Here is a 21,655-nt window from a genome sequence, read left to right on the forward strand (position 1 = left end):
ATTGGTATAATGGTATGTAACTACGTATAGCATTCCGGAGCTTATGATACTTATGTTTAATAAATTTTCTTTAGAAGTTTTATTCAATTTACATAGCTCAATTATATTTATACTTACTGAAAAACAATCTTTTTCCCTTACATTTTGGTTTATTCAAACATGAAAATGGAAATAAACATTTATTTTTTTGGCTGATATGAACATTATATTATGGGATAATTGAATCATTAATGTATCTTCCAGTCAAAAAAATAATAATTTATTTTGAAACATATCCACTAATAATAAAGTAATTATTCCTACTCTTCAACACAACTCTTTCAACCCTCTCCCTTGAAATAGAAATTGAAATCTTTTTAAAAATAAATTCTCAACTTAATAGCTTTCATCATCATTTTACTTCGCAAATATCTTGCACGAAGTACATTCTAGTTTTAAAATAATAAAGATGTATTTTTGAAAATTAGAAAGGGCAATTGAGCATCCTAGGAATTTTTTTTTAAAAAAAGGAGAAAATTTAAATTTCTGAACAATGTTAGGTCAGAGCAATCACTGCTTGTTGTATGCACTCCTGTCTATCTCAAGTTGTGCTGCCCAAAAATCAAGCTGACTTGAAACACATTCTGAACCTGTTGAACCATATGAACAGAATTTCTTGACAGAATTCTCCACACCAAGATAGTCATACACGTCCTCACTAAATGTAGGACTTATACTCTTAAGCTCGTCAAGGGTTAGGTCTTGAAGCTGGCAGCTCTTAGAGACACACAACGCGACAGATCTTCCCACAATATCATGACCAGTTCTGAAGGGTACTCCCTATTGGATTATGTAGAATGAGAAGGATCAGAAATTGTGAGGGCAAGGAAACAATTGCAGAAAATGTGACCAGCGATTTAAACAGCAAAGATATTTTACACAAGCTATTTGACATAATATGGGTTAAAATAGGCTAACACGCTTGAGCAGAATAATGTAATGAAAGAAAATTAACCAAAAATAAATCATTCCTAAGAGAATTGAACACTCTCACCTTCTTTACAAGATAATCTGCAAGTGTTGTGGCATCAAGATGGCCAGCGGGCAGAGATTGCTGAATTTTGTTTCTGTTAAAGGTAACATTTTGTGCAAACTCGGAACTTACTTCCAACATTCCTACGATAGTTTTCACACTGTCGAAGACAGGCTCCTTATCTTCCTGTTTAGATGACAAATGAGAACCATCAGGTCAGAAGACCAAATGGGAAAGAAACAAAAGAAAACCAGACAAATAGTCTCTAAAAAGTCTTTCAGAATGATAATTGAGGATCATCAGCTTGTACCTGTAGGTCACGGTTATAAGCATGGGGAAGTCCCTTGCATAGTACAAGAAGAGTTACCAGGTCACCTACAACTCGTGCAGATTTCCCACGAACAAGTTCCATAGGATCTGGGTTTTTTTTCTGAGGCATTATACTACTTCCAGTAGAAACTGAATCATTAGGAGTTAAAAATCCAAACTCCTCGGAAGCCCATAACACCCACTCTTCACCAAGCCGGGAGAGATGGATGGCAGTGATAGAATTAGCTGAAAGGAACTCCAACACAAAGTCTCTATCTGAAACTGCATCAATGCTGTTTCACATAAGAAAACGAAAGTAGCCATTACAGAAACGCATATACCAAATTGGTTTAGAGGACAATCTATGGAGTCCCTATTCATTTTTATGGAAGAAGAATACAAGAAACGCTCATACTGCTTATGGTATACCGGCAGCTAAACATTGGCAAAAGCATTGTATAATGTATATAACAGCCCCACAGTGAATTATTTGGAAAAGAAAAGGGTTCTTAAAATTAACAGCATGCAAGGATAATCTAGCACAGTCATTGCAAAACAAAATAAATATACTGTAATTGAACTATTGAAGTATAAATACACTATAACAATGAAAACTTTTAACAGTCAAAAGTTTGTTCATTATACTATATTGATAAGGGAAATTTGTCAATTACAACTCATTAAAGTATCCATTTTGAGGGTTACAAGCTTACAACCATTTAAGTTTATTTTTGCAAATTACAACCGAAAAAGTCACCCAATACTTAAAAATACAACCAAAATCTGATTTATGTCACTTTCATCGGAATTTAACGTCATTAATCATCAACTGATGTAAAAAATGACCCCCAGCCGATACTAGTCTGGATTAATTGATGATATAATGACGTCAAATTCTGGTGAAAGTGGTCAAAAATTGGATTTTGGTTGTAGTTTGATATGTAAGGTGACTTTTTGGGTTGTAATTTGCAAAAATCTATTTAAATGGTTGTGACCCGCAGAGTGGATACTTAAACAATTTGTAATTGGCAAATGTTCATATTAATTATAATAACGCATTAAAAGTCACTCAAGTCATCATCTGCTTTACTAGATGTAGTAACATGGCAAATCGGAACAGAGGTATAAAACAATGCTGACCCAGTTACCCCTCAGGAGTTAAGACTAGAAAGCAGATTACATGTTTAGTTAATAGAATGCTGAGCAACTCTGACAATTCATGAATACTTGCTAATTGTTATCAAATACTGAAAATTACCTGTTTCTTAAGGGAGCAGTGAATCCTAAAGCATCAGATGTCATAAACCTATCGATTGGTAGGCCGGTGCCAGCCAATGCACATGCACCCAGAGGACAGAAATTCAACCTAGTTCTGCAATCTGTCAGTCGACCAGCATCACGTTCAAGCTACAGATAAAGACCAAGGCAAAATTAAAAAATTTATATTGTTCAGAACAAGAGAACACAAGCAAAAAATGAATTAACTCCATTGATGTTGCAGTTACCAGACAGAAGAAGGAAGTAACTTAGTATAATATAGAAAATTAGAAATACAATAACTAAATGAAAGGAACTGCACAAAATCTACATAACATTAAGAAATAACATCAGAGAACATCCATGAATTCTACATAATGTCTTGTCTCTAAAAATCTTAGGAAATAACATTAAGAATGAACATCAGAGATTTTAGCAACCATGAATTCTGCACACAAGCATAAATTTAAAAGTCAATGTATACCTGTTCAACATATGTTAACAGAAGATGTTCCAATAATACAGGTTGTGCCCTCTGCAAGTGTGTGTAGCCAGGAACAATCAAGCCTTCATTCTTAAAGGCCAAGGTAACAAGTGAAACCTGCAGGTTATATCATAAGAAATTTTAGTTAAACGGAAATTAGTGAGGATTTCTATGTAAAGCATTATTTGCATCACAATAATAGAAAGACTTTGAGCGGATATGCAAGCAGCAATGGAACAAGAACTTGGTGACAAAATAATAAATGTAGAAGAGGAAGTAGATCTATAAAATGTAAAAACACATAAAGCAGCGCCATGAGTCAAGCTTCTGACCCTCAATGTCATAGAGAAATTTTAAAATTCTGCAAGGAAAATCTACAAGTAATAAAAACAATGCATGCTAAGCTCTGCTAACATATCCAGCAAACAGAACCTGGTAAGCTGCAATGAAAATACAAGCACAGCTGTTTATTTGAAGTTATATGATATATCTCAGGCAATACAATTAGGGGAAAAGGCCATAACCTGAAGCTTATTTATCTTCTTGAGGATCTCATCAATAGCATCCCGACACCACAAACGAAAGTCAGTTGAAACTTGATCATTCCTACTTCGTGCAGTGTGAAGCTTCTTCGCAGGCTCCCCAATAAGATCAGTAAGTGCCGCTTCAATGTTCATGTGAACATCTTCCCTATCACTCCTCCATTCAAATTGACCCGCCTCAATACGCCTCTTTATCTCATCAAGCCCTTGGAGTATACTGTCTCTATCTTCGACACTAATTAACCCCTATAAATACATCAATAACTCAGCAATCAGATTCTCATTTACTCTACTCACAATAACAAATCCAATCAAAAAACTTACTGAAATAACTCTTAACCTCAAATAACTAAGCAAAGCATCAACATTATGACAACATACCCCGGATTTTGTACAATGGGCATTCCAATATCACTTCAGTGAATCATGAATAAATCGAACATAAGTCCAAAACACGATATCAACGTTCTAATAGGTCTTGTATACAACGGGTGTATTGTATGGTACAGTATATAAAGCACGCGTAATCACCATAAATCACATAATAGTTGACTGTTTGCAATATATTGAACTATTATTCAAATAAAAAGCTAATTTACATGCAAAAACTCATAATAACTAATAAAAATACAATATTTAACAAAAATTAATAAACCCTAAACAACAAATGAATATAAAGACCTGATGAGCAAGCATGGTAGCATGAGCGCGGCTACCCATAATATCATGCTTGTAAAGAGCTTTGTCGAAGGAAATTGATTCAGTAAACTTCTCAACAGCTTCAGTGACACTCTCTTCGAATCTACCACCCCACAATTTGACCTCTTTTTCTGGGTTTTTAAGGTCATTTTCAGAGGAACTCATTGTAGTTCCAGAAGAAGTGCAACGAAGAAAAGGAAGGGATTTTTGGGAACTGGGTTTTCTGGGAATTTGAAGAAATGGGTTTGGAGTGTGAGTTTGGTGAGATTGGGCGGTGTTTGAGTAAGTGGGTATTGAAGAGAAGAACGAAGTTTGGTGAAGAAGTGAGGAAGAAGAAGCAGCAGCCATTGATAGTTGAAGAGAGAATTTGATGCGTTATTCCTGGGGTTCTGGTTACTCGGTAGTGTAGGCGGCGATTATAGCAACGATGTGGTTTTTTTTTTTTTTTTTTTTTTTTGAAACAAATTGCAACGATGTGTTGATGAATAGAGTTTTGTTGTTATTTTTTTTTTTTTTTACAGTGTGTCTTGTGTGCGGCTGGTCCCATTATGTGACCACTTGTAAAAGAATAAAGTAACCCAAATAATACTGACCCGGTAATCCTTGTAATACTCATCAAGTAACCCCTAAGTAACCCATATATCACTAACGAAATAACCCTTGAAATACTGAATGAGTAATCCCTAATACACTAATGAATTAACCCTCGTTTTGAATGACCACATCGTGTGGCCAGCCACATATAAGACTATGTGTTTTTTATTATTATTTTTTTAAAATAAATAAATAAATTAAAATTGGTAAAAATAATCTCAACTTTTAACCGTTTGCTCAAAATAATCGAACAATTTTTAACAGTTTGTTTGATTTTTTTTTTAATTTTTTTTTCTTGTATTAATGTACTAAAATTTGTTATATATTTGGATAAAATTCCTAATATCAAAAGATAATATATAATATTTAATTAGTTTAAACTTAAAAATTTCATTCGCCAATTTAGCTTACTTGGCATTTAAATTATTTAATTATAAAAGAATTGAATAATCTCTTATTTGATTGGCTACAACAAAAATTTATAATCCTACGTGGCGTTCTAGGAAAATTAAACCCTACGTGGCGCTCTAAAATCTTGGGAAAAAACTCCCCTTTATATATATACTAGATGATGTCCTTGCGATGCACGGTTTATTTGATTTTGTTATTTTTATTTATGAGCTAAAATTTGTTATATATTTAGATTAATTCCTAATATTAAAAGATAATATTTAATATTTAATTAATAAACTTAAAAATCTTATTCGCCAATTTTGCTTACGTGGCATTCAAATTATTTAATTCTAAAAGAAATTTATAATCTCTTATTTAATTGGCTATTACTAAGATTTATAATTTTACATGGCGCGCTAAGAAAATTAGATCCTACGTGGCTCTCTAATAACTCGGGAAAAAACTCTCCTTTATATATATATATATATTAGATTAGATTTTCTCAAAATGGTCCCAACCGTTCACCCAACTCGTTATAACACATGACACCCCATAATTGATTGATTAAAAAATAAGTATAAAAAACGTCCAAAAAAAAAAATACCAAACTAGCCCCCACCCACAAATCACCCTACCCACCACCACCCACAACCCCATTCCGGAGCCCCCCTCCACCCCCCCACCGTGTCAACAGCTCTCCCTACCTTGTTAGTGCCCTTCCCCCTAAAAGGCTAAACCCACCAAACCCCCCCCCCCACCCACCCACCCACCCCCCCCCCCCCCCAAAATCCCTAAAAACTCCCTCCCTCAGTGTAAAATCCGCAATTGCCCCTCCTCCCACTTTGGAATCTTAGTGTTAAAGGTGAAAGTGTTGATGGGAGAGAAAGTGGTGAGGTTAATGTAATGGTTGTGACAATAAGTAATGTATGGTCCATACAACTTAAAGTAATATGTAGCAAATTTTTAGAATCGAACTAAAGTTCAATGAGACAAATATTAAAGGATGGGAAGAGTATAAATAAATAAATATAATAATATTACAGATAGTTAATCATTAATTTGGACAAAATCGCTAATGTTAGTAGCAGTTTTCACGATATTTGTTTGACTCAAACAATTGTTCTTAATTTGATCCAAGGAGTTGTTTTTTTAGAATATACGAAATTTAATGTCAGGTTCTAGTTTTATCTCAATCAGGGATGACAATAGGTCCTTAACCTAACTCATACTTGAGAGCTTGGATTCATTAATCTACATGTCGGCTTTGAGTTTTAGTCTAACAAATTTAAAAAGCCAAGATCCAATCTGCTGTCCTGCACATATATTTTTGAGTTGATATATTCTGAAAGCTTTTTTAATTTTTATACTCTTTAGTTTTGAAGACTTACTTTGTACTTATTAAAAACTAGTCTTTTGGCCTGTGCAATGCACGGGTTGCATGTTCACAAATTATAATTATTCATACTTACACCCTGTAGCAGCTACTCCCTAGCTACACCACCCCCCCCCCACCAAAACGACACGCTTAGATTAATATTCACACACCCACTAAACCATACTCCTAGTAACTATGCACTATAAAAACTAGAGTCAAAATTAAAATGAAAAATAGACACGTCACTTCTTTCTCTCTCCTAATATCAAAAATCTCTCTTTATTTTCTCTGTCATCAAAATTTGCTAAAAAAAATTAGAACACTCTACAATAATCAATAATTCCTTCGTTCTTTTATTATTGCACCATAAGGGTTTGACACAAATTTTTTGGTAGTGGAAAAAATGATGAGAGAGAAAGGTAGAAATATCAAGTTGCCCATATAATTGTATAAACAAAATAAAAAGTAAGGGTATGTTAGGTATTTATAGTGTGAACACAAAAATTTCTTTTCCTAAAATAAAAATGGTGCAATATTTGTGAAACTTCCTTAAAAACGGAGGAAGTATATAATTTCTAATTTTGTTTAAAACTAATTTTATGCGAGTAAACTCGAATTGATTCTCATCATCCACCCTAATGGTTCTCTAAACATCCAAAAAAAAAAAAAAAAATTATTTTCATCATCCGCCCTAGCGAGTCTCTAATCAAATCAACTTCGTAATATTAAAAATAAAATAAAATAAAATTAGCATAGTTAAGCCAAATTGGTAGTCCTTATAAAAGACAGAAAGCTGCACTTCCACTGCATTATTATTCTCTTCTTTCCTCCTCAAGGATCCAAACACTCTCTCTCTCTCTCTTCTCCCTTCTCCTGCTTGTCTTGTCCGCCATGGCTGCCGAATCCGCCTCTGCAATTCAGCGAAGCCAAGTATCTCTCTTTCTTCAACTCCTATTCATCCCTCAATTCATCTATTATTCTCTTTCCTCTTTGATTCTGCAATTAATCGTTTTTTTTTCAATTGAATTTAATCTTAATTTTTGTTTTGAAGGTGGATTTATTGGAGCACATCGATTGGAGAGGTATTGAATGTCTCAATCAAAGTGGCACTCACACGGTCGCCAATGCCCTCAAACAGGTTTGTTTTTCTGTGATTTTTCATCAATTCTTTCAAAATTTTGAATTTTTTTTGCAACTTTGAAGTAATTTATGAGTGTTTTTGATTGAAACTAAAAATTTAAAAATTAGGGTTTTTGTTTTTCTTTTTGTAAGTTTTGATTGATTAGTTCATGAATACTGTGCTTTTGCTAGCTGTGTTTATTTGAATTTAGTTATTTGTGTGGGCTGATTGAATGTTTCATCAATTTATTCCAATTCGTTGCAAATATTTTCCCGTAAACATAAAAGAGTATGCATGAATTACTAGATTTGTCCTTCGCTTGTAGTAGGGAATTTGAGAAGAATTTAAACATGCGGGAGAATTGGAAATAGATGCTAAATACGATAGGGATGTGTACGATGATTTGATGGGGGGGAGGGGATTTGATTGCGGGACTAATTGTTCTCGGTCTTAGAGACGGGTAGAGTGGTTTCTAATTGTCTACGTTTGAGACATTAATAGAAAGCGCAAAGTTGTCTTGGTGTACAGATTGCAAAGTGGTGGATCTAAGATTTGTAATTAGATGTTTCGCTAGTTCGTTCAAGAAATCCAAATACCAACTACTTCCTCCGTTTTCTTTTAGATGCAACACACACTTTTTCACGGTATTTAAGAAATGTTGGGTTCACATGATATAATACACTTTAAAATGGGATGAGTGGTTGTTAGGAGTGTAATTTAGTGGGCCATGTGCTTTTGATAAGGGAAATAGTATAGTTTTTCACTAAAGTAACTTTCCTTTTATAGTGTGTTGCAAGTATTGTGACATTTCCTTTTTAGGAAAGTGTTGCAAGTAAAACAAAACGGAGGAAGTATAAAATACCATATCCTTAGCTTATGGTAGGGAAATTGAGTAGGATTTTTACATGCGGAAGAATTGGAAATAGGTGCAATTACGATAGGGATGTGTATGCAATTACGGAGGATTTGATTCCAGGACTAATTGTTCTCAGTCTTGGCGACTGGTAGGAGTGGTTTCTAATTGGTTACATTTGAGACATTAATAGGGAGTGCAAAACAGTCATGGTGTGCAAACTGCAAAGTGGTGGATCTACGATTTTTAATTAGATGTAGCACTAGTCCGTTCAATATTTTCAAATACGAAGTATATAAATCGTATCGATTATCTAGGATCTCGTTTTGTTATAAAATTTCCTAGTTTCCTCAAAAATTGAAAATTCAAACATTCAACAATTTCATCCTACGAACCTGAAGATTACTCATGATCCTACGAGTAACAAATACTTTGGTGCCTTTCTGACATCAAACTGAGGAAATACATTGTATTCATGGGTGGGCATAAAATTTCAAGCAAATCTAGGAAACTCTACAAATTTAGAATGACAGAAGTTTGGTAGTTTTTATAACAAACCTGCCTCAAGTTCTTGCTGCTACAGGTTACACATGTCAGTTATAACGTATTTGGAATTTGTACAAACTACTACATATTATGATACCTATGCCAAAAGGGAATGGAATAATGTGATGCATGCTCATGATTGTGCTCAATATGACAAGTTCTAGAAAACAACTCAGACTGAAGGGCTGAAATGTTTGCATTCTATTTATAAAGTACGAAGTACATGCAAAACTAATCAAGTATAGGTTTTATAGGTGCCGCATGCCTACGAGGGAGCCCCAGTTTATCTCCTTGTTAAAAATAGGGGTAAAATCATAATATCACAGGCAATAGCAGTGTTACTATGAACAATGCAAAAAAATTGTGTATGTATTTACAACTTTGCCATTTAATAAACAACAATTGTTTATCAAGGAGATAAACTTGGATTTTCTATATGCTGACATCCACGTCTAGCTTTAGGAGTTTAGGATATTAACCTTGTGTCTGAAATTAAGAGCGAGTGACCCTTGGATATGTTCTGTATATGGCACCTGCATTGAAGTAACATAGCTCATATATAGGTGGAAAACTTGCCTTGTATCCCTTGGCTCCCTTATCTAATAGATTTTCCCTGGAGTGTTCATTTTACCTTAAGTACAAGTGTTGGATCATTGATACTTGGACATTGGTAGGACATATAGGCATCTCATTTTGGGTGAAAATCACAAAATTGTTTCACAAAATAGTTGAGTTGGACACTTGCACACATAGTCAGTATTGTGAATATAGTTCCATCCATCGCAAGCCTGCAAAAATGAAAACCCTAATTCATTATTCTCAAAGAATTTACCATTTACAACTTGAAAGCCTAAAATTGTTGCAGCTTATTTATTGTAAGAGGTGAGAAACCCTAAATTTGCACTCATCTGTTGTACAGGCAAAGGTGGGATACTACATACTAGGGAAATTTGCACTAATCTGTTTAACAGTAAATACTGAATATTTTAACAATATTACATAATGGAAGTTGAATGATATAAGAGTTAATATACTGCTATTTTTTTTTTCTTTTTTCTTTCTTTTTTTTTTTTTTTCTCTTTTTGTTTTTGTTATCAATCTGGTTGATGTTACTTTGAGATTAATTATTTTATGATTTCCTTTTTAATTGTTCTGCTGTCAATGAACCAGGGTTACCGTGAAGATGATGGCTTGAATCTAGAGAGTGATGCTGATGAACAACTTTTGATCTACATTCCATTTACCCAAGTCATTAAGCTGCATTCTATTGTCATTAAAGGACCAGAAGAAGAAGGTCACTTTAATAATATCACCTTTGACCTATTTTCCAATGACAGATCGAACAAAAAATAGAATAAGAAAATAATTACATGTTAGGGAAAAAAAAAACCTTTTTAAGCATATGCTCATTTAGTGTGTTAGCTGTCAATTACTGGTTTGTGATCTGGGTACTTTTCTATTGATTATTCATGCTGAATCACTATTTAGAATTTTTTCGTGAATTTTGGTTGTTAATCTTGGTAATAGTTTTGTCAACACCTCAGTGCTACTTGGCCTACTGTAGGGAGTAGCATGTATCTTGCAAGTTCTTATCTGTGGTACTACATGCACAATTTGTATGTCCTGATAATTGATTATATTGATCTTTCCTTTTTTCTTGATATATTTATTTCCATTTCTTTCTTTCGTGGAAATGGTATTATTGCAGTGGTTTTAACGTAATTTCTCAGGACAGTAGATTGTTTTCATGATTTGTATTTCAAGATCAGTGTGGTAATTGCTGCTCTCTTAGTTTCCTATGTAGAAAAGACATATCCACTGTTTTAGAAGTAAGGATTATGGATGTGCTTGTGTGATGTTTCGTTGCATGTCAGTTTGTGGGTAAACTATGGAGTGGGTTAGAAGTTTGGACTTAGGATTATGTTAGAAGTGCTTTACCTTACTGCTTATTCATTGAGTTCAAACTGGGGATTGGTCCTGTATCAGGTGATCACTGAACTTTAATGTATCAGGTTTAGAATGATTTTCTTGATTGTGATGGTCCATTACAGAGAGGCTATTTGGGTTGGGGTTTTAAAGGAATATACTTCATTGAGTTCTTAGAGTAGTTTATCTAGCTACTGTGAAGATTCTTGGTGATGCAGACTAGGGGTACTCTGTTCAGATAAAAGTGATAATAAGGCCTATGTTTCCATGTTATATACGCAATTCAGTTTTTGGATTTGCTGGTCAAGGATGTCATTGATCAAGTCATGAGTTTACCCAATCCAAAGTGTTTTCTTATGCAAGACTTGGAGTATGATAAACGATGGTTCAAAACACTAATTGCATCTTTTTTCAATTATGTAAATGTTTGGGAGTTCAAATTGTGGAGGATTGATCTCTATTATTGTATCGTTTGTTTTATACGAAGTATCATTCCTTTTTTTTTTTTTTTTTTTTTTTTTTTTTGGAAATTCTGGTATTTTTCTGTTCTTTTAAAAAATTCTCATGATACTTTTTACATATATCTAAGGGGATTGCTTGCATATTGCAAAATTTTTGCCCTGGGATGTCTTGTGATTTTCTTAGATTTTTTTTTCTTTTTTTAGTTTGTTTGTTTTTAACTTTTTAAAGTTTAGTCATATGGATACAAAGGGTATTGAAGCTCTAAGCTGGATGACTAGAGGGGTTAGCATTGAGCGTGCATTGTGGTAGAATATTGAAATAAAGGAGGCATAGTTCATTTGGGACTTGATGTAGTTTTTCTAAGTAACTAGGCATAGGTCAATGCATTGCATACATATTTTATGCACTTCCTACATTTGGGGGGTAGCAGCTCAAATAAATCATGTCATAATTAAAATTGATTAATTGTGAACTCTTCTTTATTTGATGATGGAAAAAGTTTGAGCTTGTGATTGTTTTTGATACTTATTTATTTCACATTTTCTTGGGAGCAGTGGACATTAAATGTGTCATCTTAATTTTGCAAATTTTTTTCTCCCTGCAGAAGAATGGTGACATTGATCAAGACGTGACCCACAGGATTAAGTCAGGGTGGCTTAAATGGAGAGCGGCCACGGGAGTGCTATGCGACCGCAGCATTCCCTTAAAGTTGAAGGGAAAATTCTACAGGACTGCCATAAGACCAGTGTTGCTCTATGGTACAGAATGTTGGGCTTCTAAGAAAGAGCATATTAAAAAGATGGAGGTTACGGAAATGCGCATGTTAAGGTGGATGTGTGGAAACACTTTAAGAGATAGAATCAGAAATGAGGTTATTCGCAAGAAAGTAGGTGTGGCGGGCATTGTAGATAAATTAAGGGAAAATCGTCTGCGTTGGTTTGGACATGTAAGACGGAGACCCGAGGGTGCACCGGTGCGAAGAGTGGAAGAGTGGGACCATGGAGGGATTAAACGAGGAAGAGGGAGACCAAAGATGACTTGGTTGGAAGGAGTGAGGAAGGATATGAAGTGCATGGATTTACGTGAGGATGAAGTTTTGGATCGTAAGGGATGGAGGAGAAAGATTTATGTTGATGACTACACGGAATAATCAAATTTGGTTCATGTTAGCCGACCCCACTTTTGGGATTAAGGCTTTGATTGATTGATTGATTGATTTGATTTTTCTCCCTGCAATTTCTGAAGAGAGTTTTCATTTTCAGGTCCTAAAACTGTCAAACTTTACTCAAACAAAGAGAATATGGGATTTAGGTATCTTTACATGGTCTCATTCTTTCTCTTGCTCTGAGAATTTTTAAGTATTTCTGGATCTGACCTTTGGTTAATATTAATGGCAGTAATGTCAATGACTATCCGCCTAGTGATACAGTTGAGCTTTCAGCTGATAATATAAAGGTAACTGATCAATGCTCCTCATCAACTTTATTAAATTTTTGACTCCATCCTAATAGCAGTTATGTTTACAATGTATTGTCCTTTGCAGGGAAAGCCCGTAGTTTTGAAGTATGTCAAATTCCAAAATGTTCGCAGGTATGCTTCATTGCTGAAAGTCTGTAATGACTTTTCATATTTTTCTGCTGTTTCCTTGTAATTGCAACAGTTTCACATGATTTACATACAAAGTTACAAATATGTTATTATGTTAAATGCTGGATATGTCTCAAATTATTTTTTCTTGGTATCAACTTTTTGTAATTTTTACTGATAGATGTAGAAAGTTAATAATCAAAGTTATCAATTGGCAAATGCTAGAATCAAATTGCTACAAATTTGGAAATGGAGAAAGTACATTATCTTGAGTTCTTGACAATTATATGTTTTCTAATTATTTTTATTGGGATGTATGGACAGCTTAACAATTTTCATTGAAGATAATCAGTCTGGATCGGAGGTAACCAAGGTTCAGAAGATTGCTTTGTACGGAACAACGTAAGTTCATCATTGGTGTGAATAAATCTTCTATTTCTTTGTTATTACCATTTATTGATTTCCTTTTTGCCTGCCTTGTCATTTTGTTTGCTGCTTCAATCTTGTGTGCGTGTGCGTGCGTGTGTGTGTGTGGGGGGTGGGGGGGCTTACAAAAAGTTCAATTCGCTTAGACCCCAAAATGCGCATGACCTGTAATGACCAGCACCTTGGTGGGTGGGTGATGCGGTTATTAGAAAACTTTAGGTCGGTGCCTGGTGATCTTCATTATTTATCCAAGAAAGTAAGAAACGAGTCCGGTTAGAAATGAACCGTGTTTCGGTTTAGGCATGAAGCCTCATTTTTTCCAAGAGATTAAAATAGTAGATCAATGTTAGATTTTTATATATGAGAAAAAGAGAAGTGTTGGTAGTATGATCCTTTGATGACTTTACTTGAGATGGGTAGCCACAAGTGACAAGCTACTTGTAGCCTGGAGTATCATAATGCGCACATCATGATCTAATTCTAGAGGGATAAAATTGCTAAATTAGGTCATGGTTTCACTATCCATGAGCTCATTCAGTTGAACTGATACTGATAGAGAACAAGTGCTGTAAAGATAGCACAAAATTTCAAATGCTTTTGTACTGAAGGCCAATCTATATGCTTTTGTTTCAGACAATGAGTATCTAGACATGATATGACTACAAAATTCTTAGTTTGCTAGTACTGACTAAAATTTAAAATAATTTTTTTAGCGACAATTAGTTCATGTGGAGATTTGAGGGGGCCCAAATGCTTTTTTAGAGGAGTTTCTTTGTGAATCCTCTTTCTCCCGGCAATTACCTGATGTGCCACACTGCCACCAATATTTAGTCTTTACTCTCTACTAGTGACTTGAAGTGACAGGTTAGTGATGGGTTTGTGGAAATTGCCTATGCTTCACCTCCCGAGTACATTTGACCTCTATAGGTCATCATTTGCAGGCTTGGAGATGACATGGTTCAGGCTGAGCCTCATTTGTTGTCCAACTAGAATTATAGGGCAGAGCTTGACATTTTCCACGAGCCTGGCAGTGCTTCCCTTAACTGTTTTGCCTTAAGAAATGAAGTGCCTGCAGGCTATTGGGCCTAGATGGCCTCTTATGCTTTTCCCACTAGTATCAGCCATTTGACTCATGTTGTATACGTAGCATTTTACATCTAATTCCTGTTCACTGGAAAAATTTATAAGGAGATTATTTATCATTTATATTTCAACAAGACTACTTTGCATTGCTCATGAACACTGTTTGAAATGGTTCTTTGTGCTTCTCATTGTTTCTATATACCCTTCCATTAGTCTCTATGCTAGAAGTCTGTGGGATTGTGGAAAGACATCTGTGCTGATGTTTTATTCCTTGTTTTTAAATGTAAATATTTGTTGTCTGAATTAGTCAGCTTCTTTTGATGACTACAAAGCTATTTAGTTCCCAAAGACACTTGCCTGTGATGGCACACAGTTTTGTGGATGTATTCTGTTAAATTTAATCTAGTTTGTTCTTGCTATAAAGCTGCTAATGTATCAGACTAATGTCATCTTATGTTTTGGTGGGCATAACTAGCTCTGAACATACACCAATATTTAGAAATCTATAAGGAGCTTAAGAACCCATAATCTTTTTAGGCTCCCTTTGCCTATGTGCTAGGCCCTTAGATCAGTAAAGTTCTTAAATTTTCCTAATGGGCCTTCCTGACTCTGAGACTCTGCCTTAGTCAGGAGTCATGATCGTTGGATTGATGCTTTGGGCTTTTGGTTCATCTATATTTCTGTGGTGATGTGTAACAACCCTGTATTTATACTATGCTATGTTAAACCAAGAAAATCTCAAGAATCCTCATGCATCAAACAATCTCTATTATCAATGTGAATTTTTTACTGTTGTTAATTTTTCAGAGTCACTGGCTTCCTAGGGCCATCCAAAAAAAAAAAAAAAAAAAAAAAAAAAAAAAAAAAAAAAAAGGAAGAAGAAGGAAAAAAGAGCATAAGTAACTATTTATAGGCTGTGAATGTGGACAAGTGAAAAGATTATTTCAGTTTAGGAAAGCAAATGTGGACTAGTAAAAATTGTCCTCCCCTGTTACCATTTTTTGGACCAACTAGCATCATTGCTGCTGTGTCCTCGCATGCTCTCAGCAATGCCATGTTTGGTACACCTGTCAGGCTCTAACCTGTAGCACAAAGTATTGCCTTCTTCCTGTTGATTTGATTTTGTTCCATGGTGTATTTGTTAAGAAGGTAGTTGTATCTTCTGTAACTTGAGGAGACATGTCAAGTCTAACAAGGTTTGAGGCCAGGGAGTTCAGGGACTGTACAAGGCTTGTGCTAGAAGTAACTCCCCGATAATAATTGAGGACAATTTCAATTAAGTAATTGACAACTTGAGGCCTTGGGTTGAGCTTTAAAACATAGATCTTTTTTGTTGGTCAGTTCTATTTATTTAATCTTAAAAAGTAGCACGGTGTAGATTTAGCTGCATCTCTTGTGAGTACACATGGTACTTTTTGTTTTTTTTGTTTTTTTTTTTTTGAGGCTGTTACTATTGTCTAAGAATTTGGATGGTGCTACTTAGCTCATTAAAATCATCGATTTTGACTGCATCCCTTGACCATATGACTTCATGATAGGAGCTATTTCTAGTCATGAGTTTCTTGATCCCATGCCTGTTTGAGCTAAGGTTTAAGAGCCTAAAGTGGTATGTGAATTAATGATTCCTACATCCTGCCGATTTTTAAAACTAAGTGCAGAGTTTGAGAGTCTTTTACAAGTTTTCTGTTCCTCTGGATCTTCATGAACATAGTTCCTCCCTCACACCCCCCATCCCCCCTCCTTTCCCCCAGTATACTCTTGTTTTCCTTATGAAAATATGATGATGGATTCATGGATATAAGTGTTTTGATTGTAAATGCTTCAGTTGAGAGGTAGAAACTGAACGATTGTTCAATGCAGGGTTGAGACAACAGATATGAAGGGTTTGAAGAAGATTGAGGACCAGCATTAATCTGGAGCTGGGATATAATTGAACAATTGACCCGAGTATTTTAACTTTCTAGTCTTATTCGGTTTTTCAATATTGGATTACACTAGCCATGTATTGGCTATTTAAGTATTTATGACGATTTATACCCCAAAGCTGTGACATCTTATGTGCAAGAGTGTCCAGGATGTGCTGCCCTTAGCTCTTTGATGTTCCATTTTTCACCTTACGGTCTGGTCTATAGACTGGACAGGTACAGGTTGTAACCCACATCATATATTCACATGTGTCGGAACTGGTCAATGGTTTGATGTTATGGGAGTTCGGGCTCACAAACTGGTCCATACTGGATCTTGGATGACGATATTATGTACTCGTAGTTTTCATGTCATTTTCTTGTTTGTTAATTTTTCCTCATCAGGCCTCAGTTACTCTAATAGTTTCGAAAGATTATAAATTAGCTGGGCATAAACCGAAGTTGGTCTAACTAATAGAAGTATTACCATTTCAAGTCAACAAAACAGATCGGCAAGAAAGCAAAGATAAACAAATTAAATGATTGTGAAGAATCTGAGATTAGTTTAGTTTGGGACGGTTCATATTTGGGCGTAGACAAGCATTGAACCTCTATATTGGTCCTTTAACAACCAGGCAGTTGAACGATCAATTCTATCAGTCTTTGTTCTAAACATTTAATTAAATTAAACTGAAATCATTCTTAACCCTTGAAAAAATTATTAATTAAAATGATTTTGATTGATTGCAAGTTTGCAACTGATTTTTCTTTTTTAGATTAAAACTAGTTTAGTACCCGTGCGTTTTGCATGGTGGTGATAAATAATAAATAATTCATGATTCTTTTATATCTTTTGTTGTTCATAAATTTTAACATGACTTGGCTCGATTTTTTATAAATTTAAAAAAAAAAGTTTATTTTATGGTCAACATTTACATAATCCTTATTTTTTTTTTACAAAATTGTTATTATCTGATGGTACATCATAATATTTACTATGTTTCGAAAAATACACTAAAATGATGGTTAGAAAAATTATATTTAATATTGCATTCTTATATGTTTAGATTGAAAGCTAAATTAAAGAAACAATATCTATATCTACTAAATATTGTTTTATTGGTAATATCTGAAAGTAGTATGGAGTATACAATAATATTGATGCCAAAATCAAGTTTTGAATTTCTATTTTCATGCCTACTTGGTCCTAGTTTATAGCAAATAAAATGAAAGAGCAAAATAATTATAAAAAAAAAAAAAAAAAAAAAAAAAAATTAAAAAATGATGACATCATACGTGAATTTGGAGGGAAAATTTTTAATAAGAATTTGACACATAAGACACTTTAGAGAATTTATGACATCAACATTACTGTTTTAGTAATAGTTAATAGATTAGTTTTTGCTTATTCCATGTTTATATGTAGATTGAAACTATTTTTGAGTTAAACATATTTTTGTAATCATTTTTTCGCAAGACGAAGAAAATTGATGACTAATATTATTATTATAAGCCATAAATATCTATATGTGGTTAGCCATATCGTGTGGTCGGGGTTATTAATAAAGGTTATTTATATTTTTTTGTATGAGAGTACGCTACCCTTGAACGACTGAACGTCAATTCAAACCTATTATCTCCTACACACTAAGGTGATACATTTACCATCTCAACCAACTTTTATCTCTTTTTTTATTTTTTATTTTTTTTATTTTATTTTTTTAGGGAACCATTTTTATCTTTTACTCATTAACATTCTTAATTTTACATAACATTATATTTATATATTCCTTTCATTTATTAAGTAAATTAGAGGTTATATAATTATTTATTTTCACAAGATTATATAATAAAATAATATATATATGAGGAAGTTAGCTCTACGGTCTTGTTATATTCGACGGTAATGCTACACGTATTAATGATTAGGACTTAGGAAGGAACAGTAGCATACTTAGCAGTCTAAACTCCCTTAATATAAGGTTAGGAGGGAATAAACAAAGCATGCATGGCTTATTGGTTTTCGTAGAAGCCTAGAAGCAAAGCACCAAACAAACAATGACTAATTCAAACTAATACTTGTACTCCGTATTTGTTAGGTGTATACGTGTATTTTCTTGTCCTAAATACTAGCCAATATGGTAGTAGGTGTATATTTATATAATTATCCAAAATTATCTTAATAATTTATGCAATATGAAACTATATGACACACCCAAGGTAGCCAAATTCCTGCAAAATATAATCAAACTCAAAAGATATTGTATGTCTTTATCGCACCTAATGAAATTAAACAATATTTGGTTCTTGTTTTATTCTAGAGTCAAGCCTTCACCAAATCGTGGGGAGCATTATATGATTACCAAACTAATAATTCATACCAACCTTATTATAAAATTATTTGTATATATATATATAGATACATTTACAAATGTGAATAATTCATTTTTTTTGTCATTAATTTGAAAATTTTCAAGCCATTACTCCTAAATCAAGGAAATTAACCCTTTTGCATGGCCATTTCATACACTTCTTAAGTTGACTTTAAATAGTGATTTTCTTCAGAAAATTATTTTGTTCTAAATTTTGTTGAAACAAAAAGTACTAAAAAAATGTTGGAGAAATTATTGGCAAAATGTTGTGTAAAGTTTGAGAGGAAAAGAGTTGGATTATGGGTGCTTTTTAGCTTTGTTCTTGTCACCATCAGCCTTTGTACAGCTCTCAAGTCTTACATGGATCCTCAAACTATTTGTAAGTTTACATTACTATTTGCCTTCTTTTTGTATGAACTTATATGCATATATGAGTTTCTCCTATTGCTCGTTTGATGAATCGATCTTTAACATCGAAATCCTTCATTAAATTCGTGTTAGTAAATTTTCAATGAACTATATTGCAATACTAGATAAGCTTGTATTGTTTATGTAAATTGGTTGTTTCATTTGTTAGGAATTCGATATGCATTTCAATATTTAGCATTTTAACATATAAAAAATAAATAAATAAATAAATATTGTTGTATGGACTAAAAAATCTATTTACATTAGTTCATATGATTATGATTACTAAAATGACAGTTTCAATACAACTTACAAGCTATTTTTTATTCTTGTTTTCAGGGGAAATCAATTTGAAGAGGCTTAATTCCAACAAGAATACAGGTTGGTGCTATATATACACTAATTTCTTACCATTTTGAGGTTACAAATCTTCTTTCATGCTTAATTTAAGTTGATCATCACTTAATATTTTTTGTAAAATTTATTTTTTGTAGTTAATCTCGTTCCACACGACAGTTTCAAGCCATTCCTAGCACCAATGTGTAATTTTTCAGGAGAAAAATCGGATTATTGCGAGTTTTATGGTGACATAAGAATCCATGGAAATTCTTCCTCCATCTTTTTCAGCTCACCTCAACTAGAAAACATAGAGTTACAAGAAAATAGGACTAAGGGTATCAAAATTTATGCTCGAAAAACGGATGAGCATGTCATGGGACAGGTAAAAGAATTGTTGCTTAAACCAGTATCATCAGTACAAGAAATGCCTAAATGTACTGTAAATAATTCAGTTCCAGCCATTGTGTTCTCGACTGGTGGGTATGGAGGCAACATCTTCCACGATACGAGTGATATCTTGATACCCCTTTATCTAACATCCCTGCATTTCAACAGGGAAGTTCAGTTTCTGATACAAGATAAGCATTATTACTGGAACGAACGACACGAAGTTACACTGAAGGCACTGTCTAAGTACGAAATTATTGACTTAAATCTCGACAAAGAGATCAGATGTTTTAATAATGCAATTATTGGTGTTAAATCTCACCAAGATTTTGGTATTGATCCTGAGAAATTACCATATGGACTGACATTAAGGAATTACACACAGTTCACAAGGAAAATCTATTCGTTACAGAGAAATACGGCGATTCAGATGACTGCAGAGGATGACAGGAAGCCGAGATTACTGATCATTTCAAGGAAGAAAACTCGAACCATATTGAATGAGGATGAGATAATAGCCGAAGCTCAAAGATTAGGCTACGATGTAAAGATAATCGATGCACGAATGAGCCTTAAGGACTTCTCCAAGATAGTAAATTCTGCTGATGTGATGCTTGGTGTTCATGGAGCAGGACTAACTAACATTCTTTACCTACCCGAAAATGCTGTCCTGATTCAGGTAATTCCTATAGGACTGCAGTCGGTGTCGAAAATCTTTTACGAACTTCCTGCTAAAAACATGAGGCTCAAATATTTGGAGTATGAAATTAGTGTAAAGGAAAGTAGCCTCATTCAACAATATCCGATTAAACATCAGGTAATTACAGACCCGGAAATAGCTAAAAAGGCGGGTTGGCCCGAGTTTAAGAAGATTTATTTGGATAATCAAGATGTGAGGTTGGATATGAGAAAGTTTAGAACAGTTTTGTTACAAGCTTTGGAACTTCTTCGGCAATGAAGCTTAAGATATGTGCACATTTGTATTTAATTGTGAACTAAGCTTCCTTGTGCAATACTGTAAATGCAAATACTTTACTTTTTTTTTTGAATAGACGCAAATACTTTACTTGTAAATGCTTAATATAGTGATTAGCAAATGAATTTGGAGTAAAATTATTTTTGTATTGTTATACAAAATAGTGCACATAAGTGTACATTGATGTCAAAAAAAAAAAAAAAAAAAAGAAAAAAAAAAAACATAAGTGTACATTTCATTAGGACATTAGTTCAAATGTGTTAGTGAAATTCAAGTTTCGGATGATAAAATCACGCAGTTACAGCGTTACATCAAGGCATATGTGGCCAATTTTTCCACTTAATCTTTCGAATTTACAACAATGCCCCAAATAATTCATGACGATATCGATTTTACCATGTTAATTAACATATTCCATCAACCAAATAGATCAACTAGTACTTTTCTCAAATACGTGAACTAATCCTTAAAATGTGTTAGTGATAGTTTCGGGAAAAAAAATGTTTTAGTGATTAGGGATGACAACGGATCGGATTCAGAGCGGATTATGCAAGTGCAATAGCAAATATCCAACTAAAATCAGATTTTCTAGTAGGATCCA

At 33.8% G+C, this 21,655-nt stretch overlaps 2 protein-coding genes and 1 pseudogene across 2 annotated transcripts; 2 read left to right on the forward strand and 1 right to left on the reverse strand.

Moving 5' to 3' along the window:
* Nucleotides 1–203: 203 nt before the first annotated feature.
* Nucleotides 204–4,760, reverse strand: LOC145604634 (argininosuccinate lyase, chloroplastic-like). Its single transcript, XM_081660538.1, has 7 exons — nt 4,286–4,760; nt 3,587–3,850; nt 3,063–3,179; nt 2,580–2,728; nt 1,323–1,614; nt 1,034–1,198; nt 204–819 (listed from the first exon to the last, which is right to left on the reverse strand). Exons 1-7 carry the CDS (start codon nt 4,649–4,651, stop codon nt 550–552), a joined length of 1,623 nt encoding a protein of 540 aa, XP_081516664.1. The 5' UTR covers nt 4,652–4,760; the 3' UTR covers nt 204–549.
* A 2,698-nt stretch (nt 4,761–7,458) lies between these two features.
* On the forward strand, nt 7,459–16,947 carry LOC145605300 (PITH domain-containing protein At3g04780-like). Its single transcript, XM_081661340.1, has 8 exons — nt 7,459–7,595; nt 7,717–7,803; nt 10,355–10,478; nt 12,835–12,883; nt 12,970–13,027; nt 13,116–13,162; nt 13,484–13,561; nt 16,529–16,947. Exons 1-8 carry the CDS (start codon nt 7,557–7,559, stop codon nt 16,578–16,580), a joined length of 534 nt encoding a protein of 177 aa, XP_081517466.1. The 5' UTR covers nt 7,459–7,556; the 3' UTR covers nt 16,581–16,947.
* Nucleotides 16,948–19,184: 2,237 nt separating this feature from the next.
* On the forward strand, nt 19,185–21,036 carry LOC145603923 (alpha-1,3-arabinosyltransferase XAT2 pseudogene; annotated as a pseudogene).
* Nucleotides 21,037–21,655: the final 619 nt, after the last annotated feature.

This window comes from Chenopodium album, chromosome 22 (assembly GCF_948465745.1).
Source record: "Chenopodium album chromosome 22, dcCheAlbu1.1, whole genome shotgun sequence".
NCBI classification, from domain to species: domain Eukaryota; kingdom Viridiplantae; phylum Streptophyta; class Magnoliopsida; order Caryophyllales; family Amaranthaceae; genus Chenopodium; species Chenopodium album.